This window comes from Aquarana catesbeiana, linkage group LG03 (genome assembly GCF_042186555.1).
Source record: "Aquarana catesbeiana isolate 2022-GZ linkage group LG03, ASM4218655v1, whole genome shotgun sequence".
NCBI classification, from domain to species: domain Eukaryota; kingdom Metazoa; phylum Chordata; class Amphibia; order Anura; family Ranidae; genus Aquarana; species Aquarana catesbeiana.
The window spans coordinates 11,609,306-11,624,764 of record NC_133326.1 but is presented as its reverse complement, the minus strand read 5'-3'; the positions used below and the strand labels follow the sequence as shown (position 1 = coordinate 11,624,764).

General features: G+C 44.8%; 1 protein-coding gene across 1 annotated transcript in view; it reads left to right on the top strand.

Annotated features, from left to right (window-relative positions):
* CORO2B (coronin 2B) overlaps window positions 1-15,459 on the top strand; it is a 102,858-nt gene that overhangs the window by 55,813 nt on the left and 31,586 nt on the right. The window contains exons 3-4 of the mRNA XM_073618272.1: window positions 10,979-11,095; window positions 12,615-12,764. Coding sequence (XP_073474373.1) covers window positions 10,979-11,095; window positions 12,615-12,764 — 267 coding nt within the window. The remainder of the gene's footprint in view (window positions 1-10,978; window positions 11,096-12,614; window positions 12,765-15,459) is intronic.

Genomic DNA, 15,459 nt, shown 5'->3' with positions numbered 1-15,459 from the left:
TGGAGACTGGCTAGCCCACTCCATGGCCTTAATGTGCTTCTTCTTGAGACACTACTTTGTTGGCTTGCGGTATATTTTGGGTCATTGTCATGCTGGAAGACCCATCCAAGACCCATCTTCAAAGTTCTGGCTGAGGGAAGAAGGTTCTCATCCAAGATTTTACAATATGTGGCCCCATCCATTGGCCCCTCAATGTGGTAAAATCGGCTTGTAGCTTTAGCAGAGTAACAGCCCCAAAGCATAACGTCTCCACCTCCGTGCTTGACTGTAGGGATGGTGTTCTTAGGGTCATAGTCAGCGTTTTTATTCCTCCAAATATGGCGAGTCGAGTTAATGCCAAAGAGTTCAATTTTGGTCTCATCTGACCACAGCACTTTCTCCCAATCCTTCTCTGAATCATTTAGTTGTTCATTGGCAAACTTCAGACGGGCCTGTACATGTGCCTTCTGGAGGAGGGGAACCTTGCAGATGCTGTCGGATTTCAATCCATGGCGGAGTATTGTGTTACCAATGGTTTGTTTGGTGACTGTGGTCCCATCTGCCTTGAGATCATTCACAAGCTCCTCCTGTATAGTTCTGGGCTTATAGTTCCCTCACTTTTCTCCTGATCATCCTTACCCCATGAGGCGAAATCTTGCATGAAGCTCCAGACCGAGGGTGATTGATGGTTATTTTGTATTTCTTTGATTGGAGAATAATCGCTCCAACAGAGGTCGCCTTCTCACCAAGCTTCTTGCTGATGGTCTTGTAGCCCATTCCAGCCTTGTGCAGGTCTACAATCTTGTCCCTGACATCCCTTCACAGCTCTCTGGTCTTGCCCATGATGGTGAGGTTTGGATGGAAGAAAGAGATTCTGTGGACAGGTGTCTTTTATACACATAACGAGTTGTCGTTAGGAGCACCTTCTTACATTGACAGTACTAATCTGTGTACCACATGAGCACCTACTGTAGCCAGTGTATGGGAGCCAGAATTATTGTTGGCTGGTAGGGGATCAAATACTTATTTTAGTCACTGAACTGCAACTCCATTTATAACATTTGTATCCTGTGTTTTTTCTGGATTTCTGGTTGATATTCTGTCTCTATCATTTAAAATACACCTATGATAAAAATGAAAGACCCTTCATTTCTTTGTAAGTGGGCAAACTTACACAATCTGCAGGGGATCAAATCATTATTTTTGCCACTGTATATGTGGGTGTTGACTCACCCCTGACATCACTGCAGTAGGGCACTACCTAAAAGGGACCTAGCACCAGGGCCAGTGCTTAACTATTTCACGGCCTAGGGAAGACTTACCCCCGGTGCGACCGGGGTGTCATTAGTCTTGCTTAGTGCCACGCGGGTGACAGGGTCAGAGAGTGGACTCACCGGCCTCAGCAGCTACGTTCAGAGACATGGTGTCTGCCTCCTCCGCTATCCTTGTGCCCACCTCCTCTGCCTCCCCAGCTGTCCTCATGACCGCCTATTCTGCTGACCTCGTGCCCACCTCCTCTGCCTCTCCAGCTGTCCTCATGACCGCCTCTTCTGCTGACCTCATGCCCACCTCCTCTGCAGTGTTGCCAACCCCCTGAAATGAAATTTACTGGCAGGATGCCAAAATTTACAAACAACACAAATTTTTTTTTACTGGCAAAAATCCTGAAATTTACTGCCACTGAAGAAAATTACAGGAGTGGGGGACACAGGCTGCGGACATGGTACAGGAGTGGGGGACACAGGCTGCGGACATGGTAGAGGAGGTGGGGGAAACAGGCTGCGGACATGGTACAGGAGGTGGGGGACACAGGCTGCGGACATGGTACAGGAGATGGGGGACACATGCTGCGGACATGGTACAGGAGGTGGGGGACAAACGCTGTGGGCGTGGTACAGGAGGTGGGGGACAAACGCTGCGGGCGTGGTACAGGAGGTGGGGGACAAACGCTGCGGGCATGGTACAGGAGGTGGGGGACAAATGCTGCGGGCAGGGTACAGGAAGTGGGGGACAAACGCTGCGGGCATGGTACAGGAGGTGGGGGACACATTCTGTGGTAATGGTACAGGAGGTGGGGGACAAATTCTGCAGGCGTGGTACAGGAGGTGGGGGACAAATGCTGCGGGCATGGTACAGGAGGTGGAAGACAAACGCTGCGGGCATGGTACAGGAGGTGGGGGACACATTCTGTGGACATGGTACAGGAGGTGGGGGACACAGGCTGCGGGCATGGAACAGGAGGTGGGGGACACAGGCTGTGGACATGGTAAAGGAGGTGGGGGACAGAGCCTGCAGACATGGTAGGTTCCTCCTCTGTCCCCCTTCAGTATCCTTCTGTGTCCCTCAAGTTCACAGGCTGTGACAGTGTCCTCTTCCTCCTTTGCCCCTTTCACCTCTCCATAGGACAAGCACATTAGTGTCCTCCTCTGCCCCCTTCACAGTTGCTTCACTCCCAGTCCTCCTCGAGTCCTCTGCCATCTTTGTAAGTTTGTCTCTTCTCCGCTCCGCTCCTGTGGCGGCTAGTAGCGAGCGGCTCGCACAAGGCAGTGGCACTGCCGCACCGAGAATGAATACCACTGTGCTAGTACTACAGAGTTCCATTTAAAAATGCGCTGCCTGGCGAACGTGTACGAGCTTTCCTGAGCTCAGATGGCTTCAGAATGGCACATGCGCTGTTGCATGGTCGGCCCACGGCCATCATTTTTTACGGGCACCGCTGCCCGTAATGGGCTTTAACGGGCAACCCGAAAATGGGCTTAAATTTACGGGCTGCCCGTAAATTAACGGGCGGTTGGCAACACTGCTCCTCCGCCTCCCCAACTGTGCCCGCCTGTCGCCCACAGGCTGAGCTGCTGCTGACCTCCTCTGCAGCAGCCGTGACGAATGTCCTCCACGGCTGCTGCTTTCTCTGCAGAGTCAATCAGCACCCCAGCCCTGCGTAGGGCCCCTCGTGTACCACGGCCAAGCTAATAGGGAAGTCAGTGGCCGTGGCTGCGCCCCCCTAGGCAGCAGTGCGCCCTAGGCGGCAGCCTAGTTCGCCTAGCTGGTGCGCTGGCCCTGCCTAGCACCTGATGACACTGTCTGCTGTAACCAGACACTATTCTGGTACAGAGCCACCTAGTGGCAAAGTAGCTAACTGCACCCGCCTACAAGCTGTGTTAATCAAGAGATTAACAGAGCTCAAAGCAAATGTTTTATAGGCACAGTGTCATTCTGTGCACAAGCTTCTGCTGAAAGAAGCCAAATTACATTCGACCTATATGTATGTGAATGAACTGCACAAGACTCCTTTGACATCTGCTGGAGCATGTCCAGGTCCTGAGGGCAAAAGCACAACCTTGCCAATAGCAGGAATATGAGCCAATGTCACCCATTTATGACTACAATAGATCTGCTGTATATGGTAAAAACACTTCCATGCCAGGATATTATATACGGCAACTGTATCATGATCATCGGAGGAATGCCCCCTATTCACAAAAACACTATCAAGTTGAATTATGTAAGCAGCCAAACAAAAGTGCAATTGTCAGACGGTAACCTCTCCGAAACCTGAAAACGTCAAATGTGATTTAGGACAGGATAGGATAGGTAATAAAGAAAGGGCCAAGTACAAGGACTGTATGCCAAGAGCTATAACCCAACAATAGCCAAGAGGAGTTCAGTATACAGCAGTCAGTTCAGATAAGAACTGCTTTCTCATTGGCTGTTATGTTTCTTGCATGTTACAGTCATTCATTGCATTGGAAGTATCATATCAAATAAGATATACAGGACTTAGGAGCGTATTTATAAAGCAGGTATTTTCCTGATTCACACTATATATACATTATAATGTCAAAAGTATTGTGACGCCTGTCTTTACACACACATTAACTTTAATGGCATCCCAGTCTTAGTCTGTAGGGTTCAATATTGAGTTGGCCCACCCTTTACCTCTATAACAGCTTCAACTCTTCTGGGAAGGCTGTCCACAAGGTTTAGGAGTGTGTCTATGGGAATGTTTGACCATTCTTCCAGAAGCGCGTTTGTGAGGTCAGGCACTGATGTTGGGCGAGAAGGCCTGGCTCGCAGTCTCCACTCTAATTCATCCTAAAGGTGTTCTATCGGGCTGAGGTCAGGACTCCACCCCAAACTCGCTCACCCGTGTCTTTGTGAACCATGCTTTCTGCACAGGTGCAAATCATTTGGTGGAGGGGGGGTTATGGTGTGGGGTTGTTTTTCAAGGGTTAGGCTTGGCCCCTTAGTTCCAGTGAAGGGAACCCCTTAAGGTGTCAGCATACCAAGACATTTTGGACATGCTCCCAACTTTGTGGGAACAGTTTGGGGATGGCCCCTTCCTGTTCCAACTTGACTGCGCACCAGTGCACAAACCAAGGTCCATAAAGACATAGATGAGCGAGTTTGGGGTGGAGGAACTTGACTGACCTGCACAGAGTCCTGACCGCAAACCCACAGAACACCTTTGGGATGAATTAGAGCGGAGACTGTGAGCTAGGCCTTCAAGTCCAACATCATTCCCGGACCTCAAAAAAGACGCTTCTGGAAGAATGGTCAAACATTCCCATAGACACACTCCAAAAACTTCTGGACAGCCTTCCCAGAAGAGCTGAAGCTGTTATAACTGCAAAGGGTGGGCCAACTCAATATTGAACCCTGTGACTGTGAGCTAGGCTTTCTTGTCCAACATCATTCCCGGACCTCAAAAAAGCCGCTTCTGGAAGAACGGTCAAACATTCCCATAGACACACTCCTAAACCTTGTGGACAGCCTTCCCAGAAGAGTTGAAGCTGTTATAGCTGCAAAGGGTGGGCCAACTCAATATTGAACCCTGTGACTGTGAGCTAGGCTTTCTTGTCCAACATCATTCCCGGACCTCAAAAAAGGCGCTTCTGGAAGAACGGTCAAACATTCCCATAGACACACTACAAAACCTTGTGGACGGCCTTCCCAGAAGAGCTGAAGCTGTTATAGCTGCAAAGGGTGGGCCAACTCAATATTGAACCCTACGGACGAAGACTGGGCTGCCATTAAAGTTCATGTGTGTGTAAAGGCAGGTGTCCCAATACTTTTGGCAGTATAGTGTATATACCTAGTGTTATTGCAGCTCCCAATTTTGTCAATAATTATATTATTTTTTAAAGAAACAGCTTTGACATGGTCTTTTGTTTGCTCAATTCATTGATATTGCCTCTAATGTTTCTGATTGTGTAATCAGCTTAAGGTGACTTTGAACGTAAGGGTGGTGATGTGATGAGTCGGGGGTTGTGGTTAGTTATATCTCATGTACAATTGCATAAATTGTATGTCCAGTCTAAACCTTTTTTCTTAGTTTTGGGTTGAGCCGGGAAGGTTTGGAACTTCAGATTTTACTGCTCTCCAGGGCCCCATTATCTGCACTTTCTGTCCTGCTGACTGTTGACCAGACAGAGGAACATTCCCAACAGCAAAACATACAGAATAGGGAATGGCTAGCACCCCCATCAAATTTGTATTTGTTTTTGTACCTCACTTCCTGTCTGGTGAAACTATTGTCAGCAAGCCAGGAAGTTTTCCTGAAGTTCTGCTTAACACCAGGTGTAAAAAAAGGTAGCAAACAAAAAAGATTGCAGGGTGTACACTCAGTCCTCTTCTGAAGAGAAATGACCCCGGCCCCCGATCCCCTGGGGCCCAAGGCTCCTGACAGGGACTAGGGTACTCCTGGTCTACCAAGTCAAGGCTGGGCAGACTCCTTTCTACGGGAGGCATGTCGAAGCAAGGCCTACCCACGTACTAGGTGGGGGTCCCCTGAAGGGAAACCCCATGGGAGAGGGAGTTCCTGACCAAAAGGCCATGTGCCCCCACCCCCCCCCAAGACTTTCAGGGCAAGTCTGAGGAACTACACCCTACTAGTCTGGGTTAGCAAGTGCCAACATTTCGTACATGCAAAAAAAAAAAAAATAGACAGACAAACATAGAGGGGAGAAGGGAAGTGGAAAAAGTGCTTCAGTGCCATTGTAAGGAACAATGTTGGGCCCTTTATCAAGGAATAAAAATTCCTCCAGTTCTAGCCAGAGGGCCCAGCGCAGGAGACACATGCAAAAAAAGTGTGCAATAATGCAAGGACATGGTTCCATAATAAACTCAAGTGAGCTCCCCCACATGAGAATTTCTGGCACCCCTGTACTGCCACTGTAGGGGCACATACACTGCAGGCTTCTCTTAGACTGGGTCTTGACCGGACCAGCACAGCACTATCCCTACCAGGAAAGCATTAGAACTTAGGAAGCCTTGCCTTCAACCGGGGACAAGCCTTGTGCACCAGGCCAGAATCAACCCAGGAGGAAAAAGGCTCTCCCACCACTCCCACCATATTACATTAGGCCGGATACTGGCCAGCACCCCCCCCACTTGCCATAGAGGGCACTTCATTCTCTCTCCTGAAAACTGATAAGAGCAGATAATACACTTGATGTTAGCCAAAAGGGTAACTCTCTCTGATGAAGTCCCGGATAGCAGTAAAAAACCCAACAGAGGTTCCAAACCTTCCCCACTCCTTTCAAAGCTGGAAAAAAGTTATGGACATACAATGTAACACTAAGGCCTTATGTTCTTGGACGGTTTGGCCTGTTGGGGTAAAATCCCAGCGCTTTCAGGGACCCAGGCGGCCCAGGTGCTGCATCCAGCAGTCTATCAATTTCTATGGCAGGCTGAAATAGTCAGTAGCTGGAGACTGTATTGAGGGCTACATGCCTTTAGGGTTGTATGCGTTCAGGGACAAATGCCCCAAACGCCCCAATATACATATGGCCGTTCAGTATAGTGTTTTTTAACCTGTCATTAATTTCCACAGGCTACTGGCAGCGGGGTTGGATGCTGCACCTATTCCTCCCAGATAGCTAAAAACAATGGTATTTGGTGCTAACAGGCCAAACCACCCAGGTGCATGTTACCCTAATCAGATGTAATATAAGGGCTGTACCGAAAGGAATGCAAAAAGTGGGCTTCAATTTTTAATTATTTTACGAAGGTCGTTCAACTTTCACATGTTGGTAAAGTAACTCTTCCTCTATGTCAGGGGTATTGAGTTAAAATTCATGGAGGTCCAGTCAGTAAAATATCCTTCCAGCAGAGATCCGAAACGCATGTTTGTGTGATGGCTCAGATCCTTCAGATCACAGCTCCCCTGATGAAGGGGGAGTTCCTTTGACCCATGAAATGCATTGGCTGTCGTTTAACACAATATATAAATGAATTTAGACACTTATTTTTTGGTCTGGCGCACCTTCCATATATGCACGTCTTTTCCTGGTAACCCCTCTCCTCTTAGGCTAGGTTCACCTAGCTAGTCCACGTCTGTGGCTGGGGAACATTCGTGGAATCACATATGTTCCCAAACTGCTGCACATTAGCAGATGCGTGGGGGTGCCATTAATTCTTAATGACACCCCCCACACATCATTACCTACAGAACATTTTCACTGCCGCAAAACCACATAGTGTGGCAGCGATATGCGGCTTGGTACGGTGCAATTTTTGAAAAAAAGGAATGGGACTTCTTACAGCAGTCTCAGTCCTCCTTTCACTTCAATATCCCCCTCACATTACTGTACTCAGCCCCCCATTACTGTCCTCAGCTACCCCCCCATTACTGTCCTCAGCCCCCTCCATTACTGTCCCCAGCCCTCCATTACTGTCCTCAGCCCCCCTATTGCTGTCCTCAGCCCCATATTAGTGTCCTCAGCCCCCCAATTACTGTCCTCAGCCCCCCGCCATTACTTTCCCCAGCCCTCCATTACTGTCCTCAGCCCCCCCTATTGCTGTCCTCAGCCCCATATTAGTGTCCGCAGCCCCCCCAATTACTGTCCTCAGCCCCCCTCTATCACTTTCCCCAGCCCTCCATTATTGTCCTCAGTCCCCCTCTATTACTTTTCCCAACCCTCCATTACTGTCCTCAGCCCCCCTCTATTACTGTCCTCAGCCCAACCAATTACTGCCCTTAGCCCCCCAATCACTGTCCTCAGCCCCACCATTATTGTCCTTAACCCCCCCTTACTGTCCTCAGCCCCACCATTACTGTCCTCAGCCCCACCATTACTGACCTTAGCCTCCCCCCTAATAACTGTTCTTAGCCCCGATTACTGTCCTCAGCGCCCCTTCACATTGCCCCCCCCCCTTCCTGTCCTACCTTACACAGACAGGGTGGAGAGCAGGGGGGCACAGCGCGTCCGGACAGAGGACAGGAGCTGCAAGCTGGTGATTGGTTGCTAGGACCATCCTACATCCTAGCAACCAATCACCCGCTTAACGCAGGCAGTCAATGCCCTCTGTCCAGAGCTGTACTCCCTCCCGCTGTCGGTTCTGTGAAAATCACAGTGGCTGCGGTGATGACAGCTGGGCAGATTGTCTCCTAGATGGTGGGACCGAATAGGACATTGACTCGGTCCGGATCTGGACCGCGGTTAGCCATTTAGTGATGCCTGCTATATAGTAACTCTTCTTTTTTTTCATTGCAGGTAAATAATGGAGTCCAAGCAGAAGCAATGTGCCGTCATTGAATTCTTGATGAAGGGGGGGGGGGTGCAGGCTGTCTGAAATCTACAGAAGGCTACAGAATGTTTACAGAGATGACACCATTGACGAATATAATATCTTAAAAAAAAGGATGTTGCAAATTTAAAGTGTATCCTCACAGGGTGACACTGTGGATACACAAATAATAGTGTGCCAATGTCCAATGTGCCAATGTCCTAATATTATTTGAAAGAAAACTTGGAAATAGGAAAATGGACTTTATAGGCACACCCATAGAATTTGTAAAAATGAATTGAAGTTTTTAGCTGGATAACGTTAAGATCGTGGTTTACAAACACATATTCAAAAAGAAAACATTATAATGTTGAATGACCCCAAAGACTCAAATAACATCAACAAGATATATAAATATATATTAATCCAAATTGGTGCAATGATAAAAGTAACCAGTAACAGCATCCAATGAAGATAAAGTGCATGGAGTAGTCGAGTCACAATATGAGGTCAGACAGAAAATTCGCTCTACATGTTGTGCGCATATATGCGCTTCTTCGGGATCTTGCAAATCTAATAGATATGTAGAAAAACATCAAATAAGTATATCGTAATATCCAAAAAATAAAACAAATATTAAATGATCATTTCACTGTTTATATTTGTTTTTGTTTTATTTTTTGGATTTTACGATATACTTATTTGATGTTTTTCTACATATCTATTAGATCTGCAACCTCCTGAAGAAGCGCATTTATGAGCGCAACATGTAGAGAGAATTTTCTGTGTGACCTCATATTGTGACTCAACTACTCCACGCACTTTATCTGCACTGGATGCTGTTACTGGATACTTTTATTTTTGCACCAATTTGGATATATAATATATATTTACCGTATTTATCGGCGTATAACACGCGCCCCAAGTTTAGGAGGGAATTATAAGGAAAAAAATGTTTTAAGGAAAAAAACTTACATTTAAATGCCCATCAATGCAGCCTTGCACAGCGTCCATCTGCATGCTTGTCCAGTGTCATTTGCAGCCTTGCAGTCATTTGCAGCCTTGCACAGCGTCCATCTGCATGCTTGTCCAGTGTCATTTGCAGCCTTGCAGTCATTTGCAGCCTTGCAGTCAGCAGCCTTGGTGTCATTTGCAGCCTTATCAGTGTCTATTTGCAGCCTTGCAGCTTTGTCAGTGCTGATCTGTAGCTTTCTGTGTCCATTTGCAGCCTTGCCCAGGCTGCAGTTAAACTGCAGTGACTTTTCATTGTCACTGCAGTTTGAAAATGGCGCCGCCGGCGCCGAAATACACAGAGCCGGTCCTCGGCTCTTCTCGGCGGCTCTCGTTCACTTTCGGCCACTTTCGGTTCCACTCATAGTCCCGCCTGGGAGGGGCATGACTGGGAGCGGAGCTAGCCGTACCTAGCCGAGTACACTCGGCTAGGTTCGGGCCGCGTTCGAGTGAAGCCGAAAGTGGCTGAGAAGAGCCGAGGACTGGTTCTGTGTATTTCGGCTCCGGCGGCGCCATTTTCAAATCGCGGTTGGTGATCGCTCCGCTCAGTCAGCGGGGGATCGCAGGGGATCGGCGTATAACACGCACCCGCGATTTTCCCCTGATTTTAAGGGGAAAAAAGTGCGTGTTATACGCCGATAAATATATCTTGGAGGTGTTATTTGAGTCTTTGGGGTCATTCAACATTATAATGTTTTCTTTTTTGATTTGTGTTTGTAAACCACAATTTTAACTTTATTCAGTTAAAAACTTCAATTAATTTTTACAAATCCTATGCATGTGCCTATAAAGTCCATTTTCCTATTTCCAACTTTTCTTTTGAGTACAATATCTTGTCCTTGGTGACTCTTGTCAATGGTGTCATCTCTGTAAACATATCTGTAGCCTTCTGTGGATTTCGGACAACCTACACCCCTGCATCAATAACGGCACGTTGCTTCTGCTTGGAAATCCAGTACTTACCTGCAATGAAAAAGATGAAGAAGCGTTACTAGTGAGGAAGAGAAGTTACTCTACCAACATGTGACATTTGAATGGCCTATGTCAGTTAATAAAAAAGTTATACCTACTTTTGTATTACTTTCTGTACAGCCCCCGTATTTTCTCATCTACAGTAGAAAAGTAAAAGTCATCTTCATATTGCTGATTTTTTTCTCTGCTCCAGATTTTATATCCTCTTTTAATCTACCAAAATTAGGCCACAGCTCACGGCTGCTGGAGTCTAGTTCCAGAATCTATGTTTTTTGTCAATGAAGTATAGATGGGTCGATTGGCAGTTTAGAAACATTCAAATACATTTTTTTTTTATTATTTGAGTTGTGTAAGTTGTTACTGCAATTATAATGAATCAGAGTATTCTGCATGGGCAGTCTATGTGCAGGTGGAGGGAGGAGCTACTGACAGGTGTATCTGTCTGTCCTCCTCCCCCAGGTCTGCATGGTAGGGGGTTCACCTCTGAAATGTTCTGTGCCTCCCCCAGACTGGACGCATTGAGCCCAACCACCCCAAGGTGTGCGGGCACCAGGGCACAGTGCTGGATGTTAAGTGGAACCCGTTCATTGAGAATGTCATCGCCTCCTGCTCCGAGGACACGTCGGTAAGTCATGCATTTTATCTGTATTGTCCTAATAGTAGTTCACATAGGACATTAGATACTAGCACTCCTTAGAGCAACAAGACACATAATGTGAATTAAAGGGGACCTGTCACATACTAAACATCATGGAGGTTTCCACTCTGATTTTTAAAGCCAAACTCCGGCCAATTTTTTTTTTTTTTTAGCGAAGTAAAGTAAAAACTTCTGACAATTTTTTTATTTCCAAATATAACAAACCACAACATGGTTTTCTAAATATATAGTATTTACAATTATAATTATTTTGATTCCATATTTTAATTCATTCATTTTTTTTAATGAAATAGTTTATTAGTTCATAATGTATTTTTTAATTTAATTTAAGTATTCAATTTATTATTTAATAATCTAGTAACTGACATGGGGCTATATCCCTCCCTTACTCCATCAAAATTAAAAAAAAATAGATAAAGTTTTGGCTTTGGTTCCACTGTGAGGTAGACTTAGGAGGAAGGGTACACCATAGAGAAATAATAATCTAATAATAATAATAATTATTATAATTAATTCCTTTTTAAATTAAATCATATATTCGTTCATAATGTATTTTTAATTTAAATATGTAATTTATTATTTAATTTCAATTTGTAAACTGTCGGCACTATATAAATCCTGTATAATAAAAATTCTATAATTTAGCAACTGAAAGCGGTTATATCCCTCCCTTACTCTATCCAAATTAAAAAAAAAAAAGTTTTGGCTTTGGTTCTACTGTAAGACAGACATAGGAAGAAGGGTACACCATAGAGAAATAATAATATCATAATAGTTATATAATTCATTCCTTTTTTTATTAAATTGTCTATTAGTTCCTAATGTGTTATTTAATTTAAGTATTAAATTATTTAATATTTTTAATATAAGTATTTAATTTATTATTTAAAAATTTAGCAACTGACAGGGGTTATACCCCTTCCTTACTCTATCCAAATTTAAAAAAATATATAAAGTTTTGGCTTTGGTTCTACTGTAAGGTAGACTTAGGAGTAAGGGTACACCATACAGAAATAATAATATAACAATAATTATAATTGTTTTAATTCATTATTTTAATCAATTCCTTTTTTTAATTAAATTGTCTATTAGTTCTTAATGTAATATTTAATTTAAGTATTTAATTTATTATTTAATAATTTAGTAGATGACAAAGGTTATAAACCTCCTTTACTTTATCCCAATTCAAAAAATATATAAAGTTTTGGCTTTGCTTCTACTGTAAGGCAGACTTAGGAGGAAGGGTTCACCATGGATGAATAATAATATGATTGTATATTTTAGAATGTACTGTTATGTGACACATCTATTAGTTTAAAACTTTTTAAATACAATTAACAGAATATACACTGTGGTGTTTCAACTTCACCATGTTGGTTCTTTCTTTTCAAGAAAGATCTTGGCGTAACCCATATAAATGGCAGTATATGTGTTCACAATCATGTAAACATTATAACAGTACAATAACAGGATGTCTTTTCCCAAGGTGCGAATATGGGAAATCCCGAATGATGGGCTGAAGAAGAACATGACGGAAGCCGTGCTGGAACTGTATGGACACAGTAGAAGAGTGGGGATCATAGAGTGGCACCCTACTGCCAACAACATACTGTTCAGTTCAGGCTATGACTACAAGGTCAGAAACCACCAAATACAACCACCAAAAGTAAAAATGTTGGATTTAGATGTTGCCAATCACAGGTTTGGGATTCTGGTATGGTGGTCTCAGATAAGTCATGGCGGTTTCATATACTTTGGTCAGTTATGTAATGTTTCCTTGTCCTTTACCAAGTGCATCTACCACCTGTCCTAGTAAAATAAAAAAAAATGTAAAAATCTTAAATAGTTGAGGGAACCCTATCATTGTGTTATTTTAAAGCGGGCTTCATACCAGCATGCCATTCTTCAAAAAATGTCTGGCGGAGCCTATTAGGAGCACACAGAGAGCCCTGGAGAACCCTGACTATGGCTGCCCTCTGAAGCTCTGATCCTCTGGGGTGTGAGACACATTACACACCATTGGAAACACTGGGTTAGACTTGTATCTAAAAAAAAATATTCCCTACCTAGAGCACCAAAAATAAGAATTATAATCCCTGCCTACTAGACTTTCCTGAACTCCATTCACACATCTAAACCGATATGCTAACTTTGCTCATTCCCTCCTTGCAAACTATTGAATGATATGCTATTGTGGCACATTGAAATACCATGAAAAAAATCTAATTTCCTATTTCTTAGGTTGACTTTTTATTTATGTAATAGAAAAGTACTTGAGTATAGCATGTTTCCATTACTATTCTATAAAGGAGTAATCAGTGTTTCCAATACTATTCAATAAAGGAGTAATCAGTGTTTCCATTACTATTCAATAAAGGAGTAATCGGTGTTTCCATTACTATTCGAAAGAGGAGTAATCAGTGGTACAAATGTATAATTTCAATAGGTGGCCACCATGTGTTACCCTGTCTCAGCCCGATTGCAACATTGTCTGCGGGAATAGAGTGAATGTTAACCTGACTGAATATATTAGACCAGCCTTTCCCAACCTTTTTACCCCAGAGGAGCCCTTAAAATAATTTTCAGGTGTCTGGGAACCCCTGTTAAGATTAGTTCATCAATGGTCCTAAATAAAATGCTCCTTACATTGGTTGTTGGTGGAAGGAATGACCCCTTAAAGTCCTGGTTAGAATGTCCCCATTACAGTCAGCTGATTAAAATCATTGATGTCACAGTTCAGGGAAAAAAACTGCCTCTTATATTTGTCACAGTCAAATCATGGCACTTTTTTATGATTGTGGACTCATTTGCAACTTTGGCCAAGCCTGCTCGTTAGAAAGTTGGTGGGCATAGTTGGATTGTACCAGCTACTATTGTTTCCCGCGTAGGACAGATGATGCCCTCTCTTCTCCATATGCACAAACATGCAAGTATACCCAATCCAAACGTGCATGTTTGTAGAAAGATTTTTCTATAGAAAGGTTATTCAGTGGCTGGGTGGTTCAAGACTGGCTGGGCATTATCTAATTCAGGCATTCTCAAAAAGGGTTCCGTGGAACCCCAAGGTTCCTCCTGAGGTTACTAGGGGTTCTTTGAGCTGTGGCTGATTGACCTCCCATATGATGGTGCCTTCATATCTCCGTGTCCAATGCCACTTGGCAGAACCAGCAGCATCACACCATTGATCTTTTTAGCAGTCTGTAAGGCTGACCACCGCTGTGAAGGTTGTATTCTTCTGACACCAATGTAGGATTTTTTTTTATCCTATTCACCCCTGATAAACTGGTTTTAGCAGGGGTTCCCTGAGACCTGAAAATGATATCAGCGGTACCTCTAGTAAAAAGGTTGAGAAAGGCTGGTCTAAGGACAAAGTAACATTTGGGGCACTGGCCACTGTACAGGATGCAAGGAACGTGTCCTGGATGACAGGTACATTTTCTCATTATTTGAGTAATGGTCCTTTTAACCACTTCCCGACGACGTGGCGCATATATGTGCCCTCTCAGGGGGAGGGCTTTAACACCTCCCAAGAGCCTCATGTAAACAGTCTCATGTAAACAGTTTTTTGTGCAAAGAGCGCATGCCCTGTGAGCTCCCAGCACGTCACCGGTGGAAACCGGAAAGCTCCCGATGCATACTGAGAGCTTTACGATCATGTGACCGCTGTGACAGCCAATCACAGCGGTCACATGACCCAAATGCCTGCCTCTGCCTCCTGGCATTTAGAAGCTGTTACAGGCCTGGGAGGCAGCGGCAGGAAGGGGATAAGTGGGATGACTTGTATGCAGTTTGAGCCAGGGGTATTGGCATAGTGCGGTTAGAGAGGAGAGGACTGATTCTCAGTATTCTCTGGATTGGTAAGTCCCCATTAGGGACTTACCATATATTCTGAGGTTCAGAGGGACCTTTAGGTGGTAAAAGAACCTCCAAACCCTGATGACAGGGACTCTGGTCCTGAAGGGGTTAAGCCACCTGCAAGGGAGTTTTGAAAAGAAGCAGTAAGGAATCAGCACCTGTCTGCAATGGCATCCCTAGGGGGGGCTAGAGGGGGCCTTGACCCCCCAACATTATGCTGTGCCCCACCATGTGCCCCCCCCCCCCTCCCTTAAAAAATTTTTTTTTTTTACGAAAAGGCAATGTCTTTTTGTTTGCATTCGTAGCGGATGTGCCACATCTTACTCGGGCCGCCGCTGGAGTAACACAGTCTCTATTGAGAGGGAGAGCATCCCCAGTCAGCTCCTGCGGGTGATTCCTCCCCCCTCCCTCTGCTCGCTGACACTGCATAATGCGAGCGCTCACACAACCACGGCCGCCCGATATTCTCCTTCCCC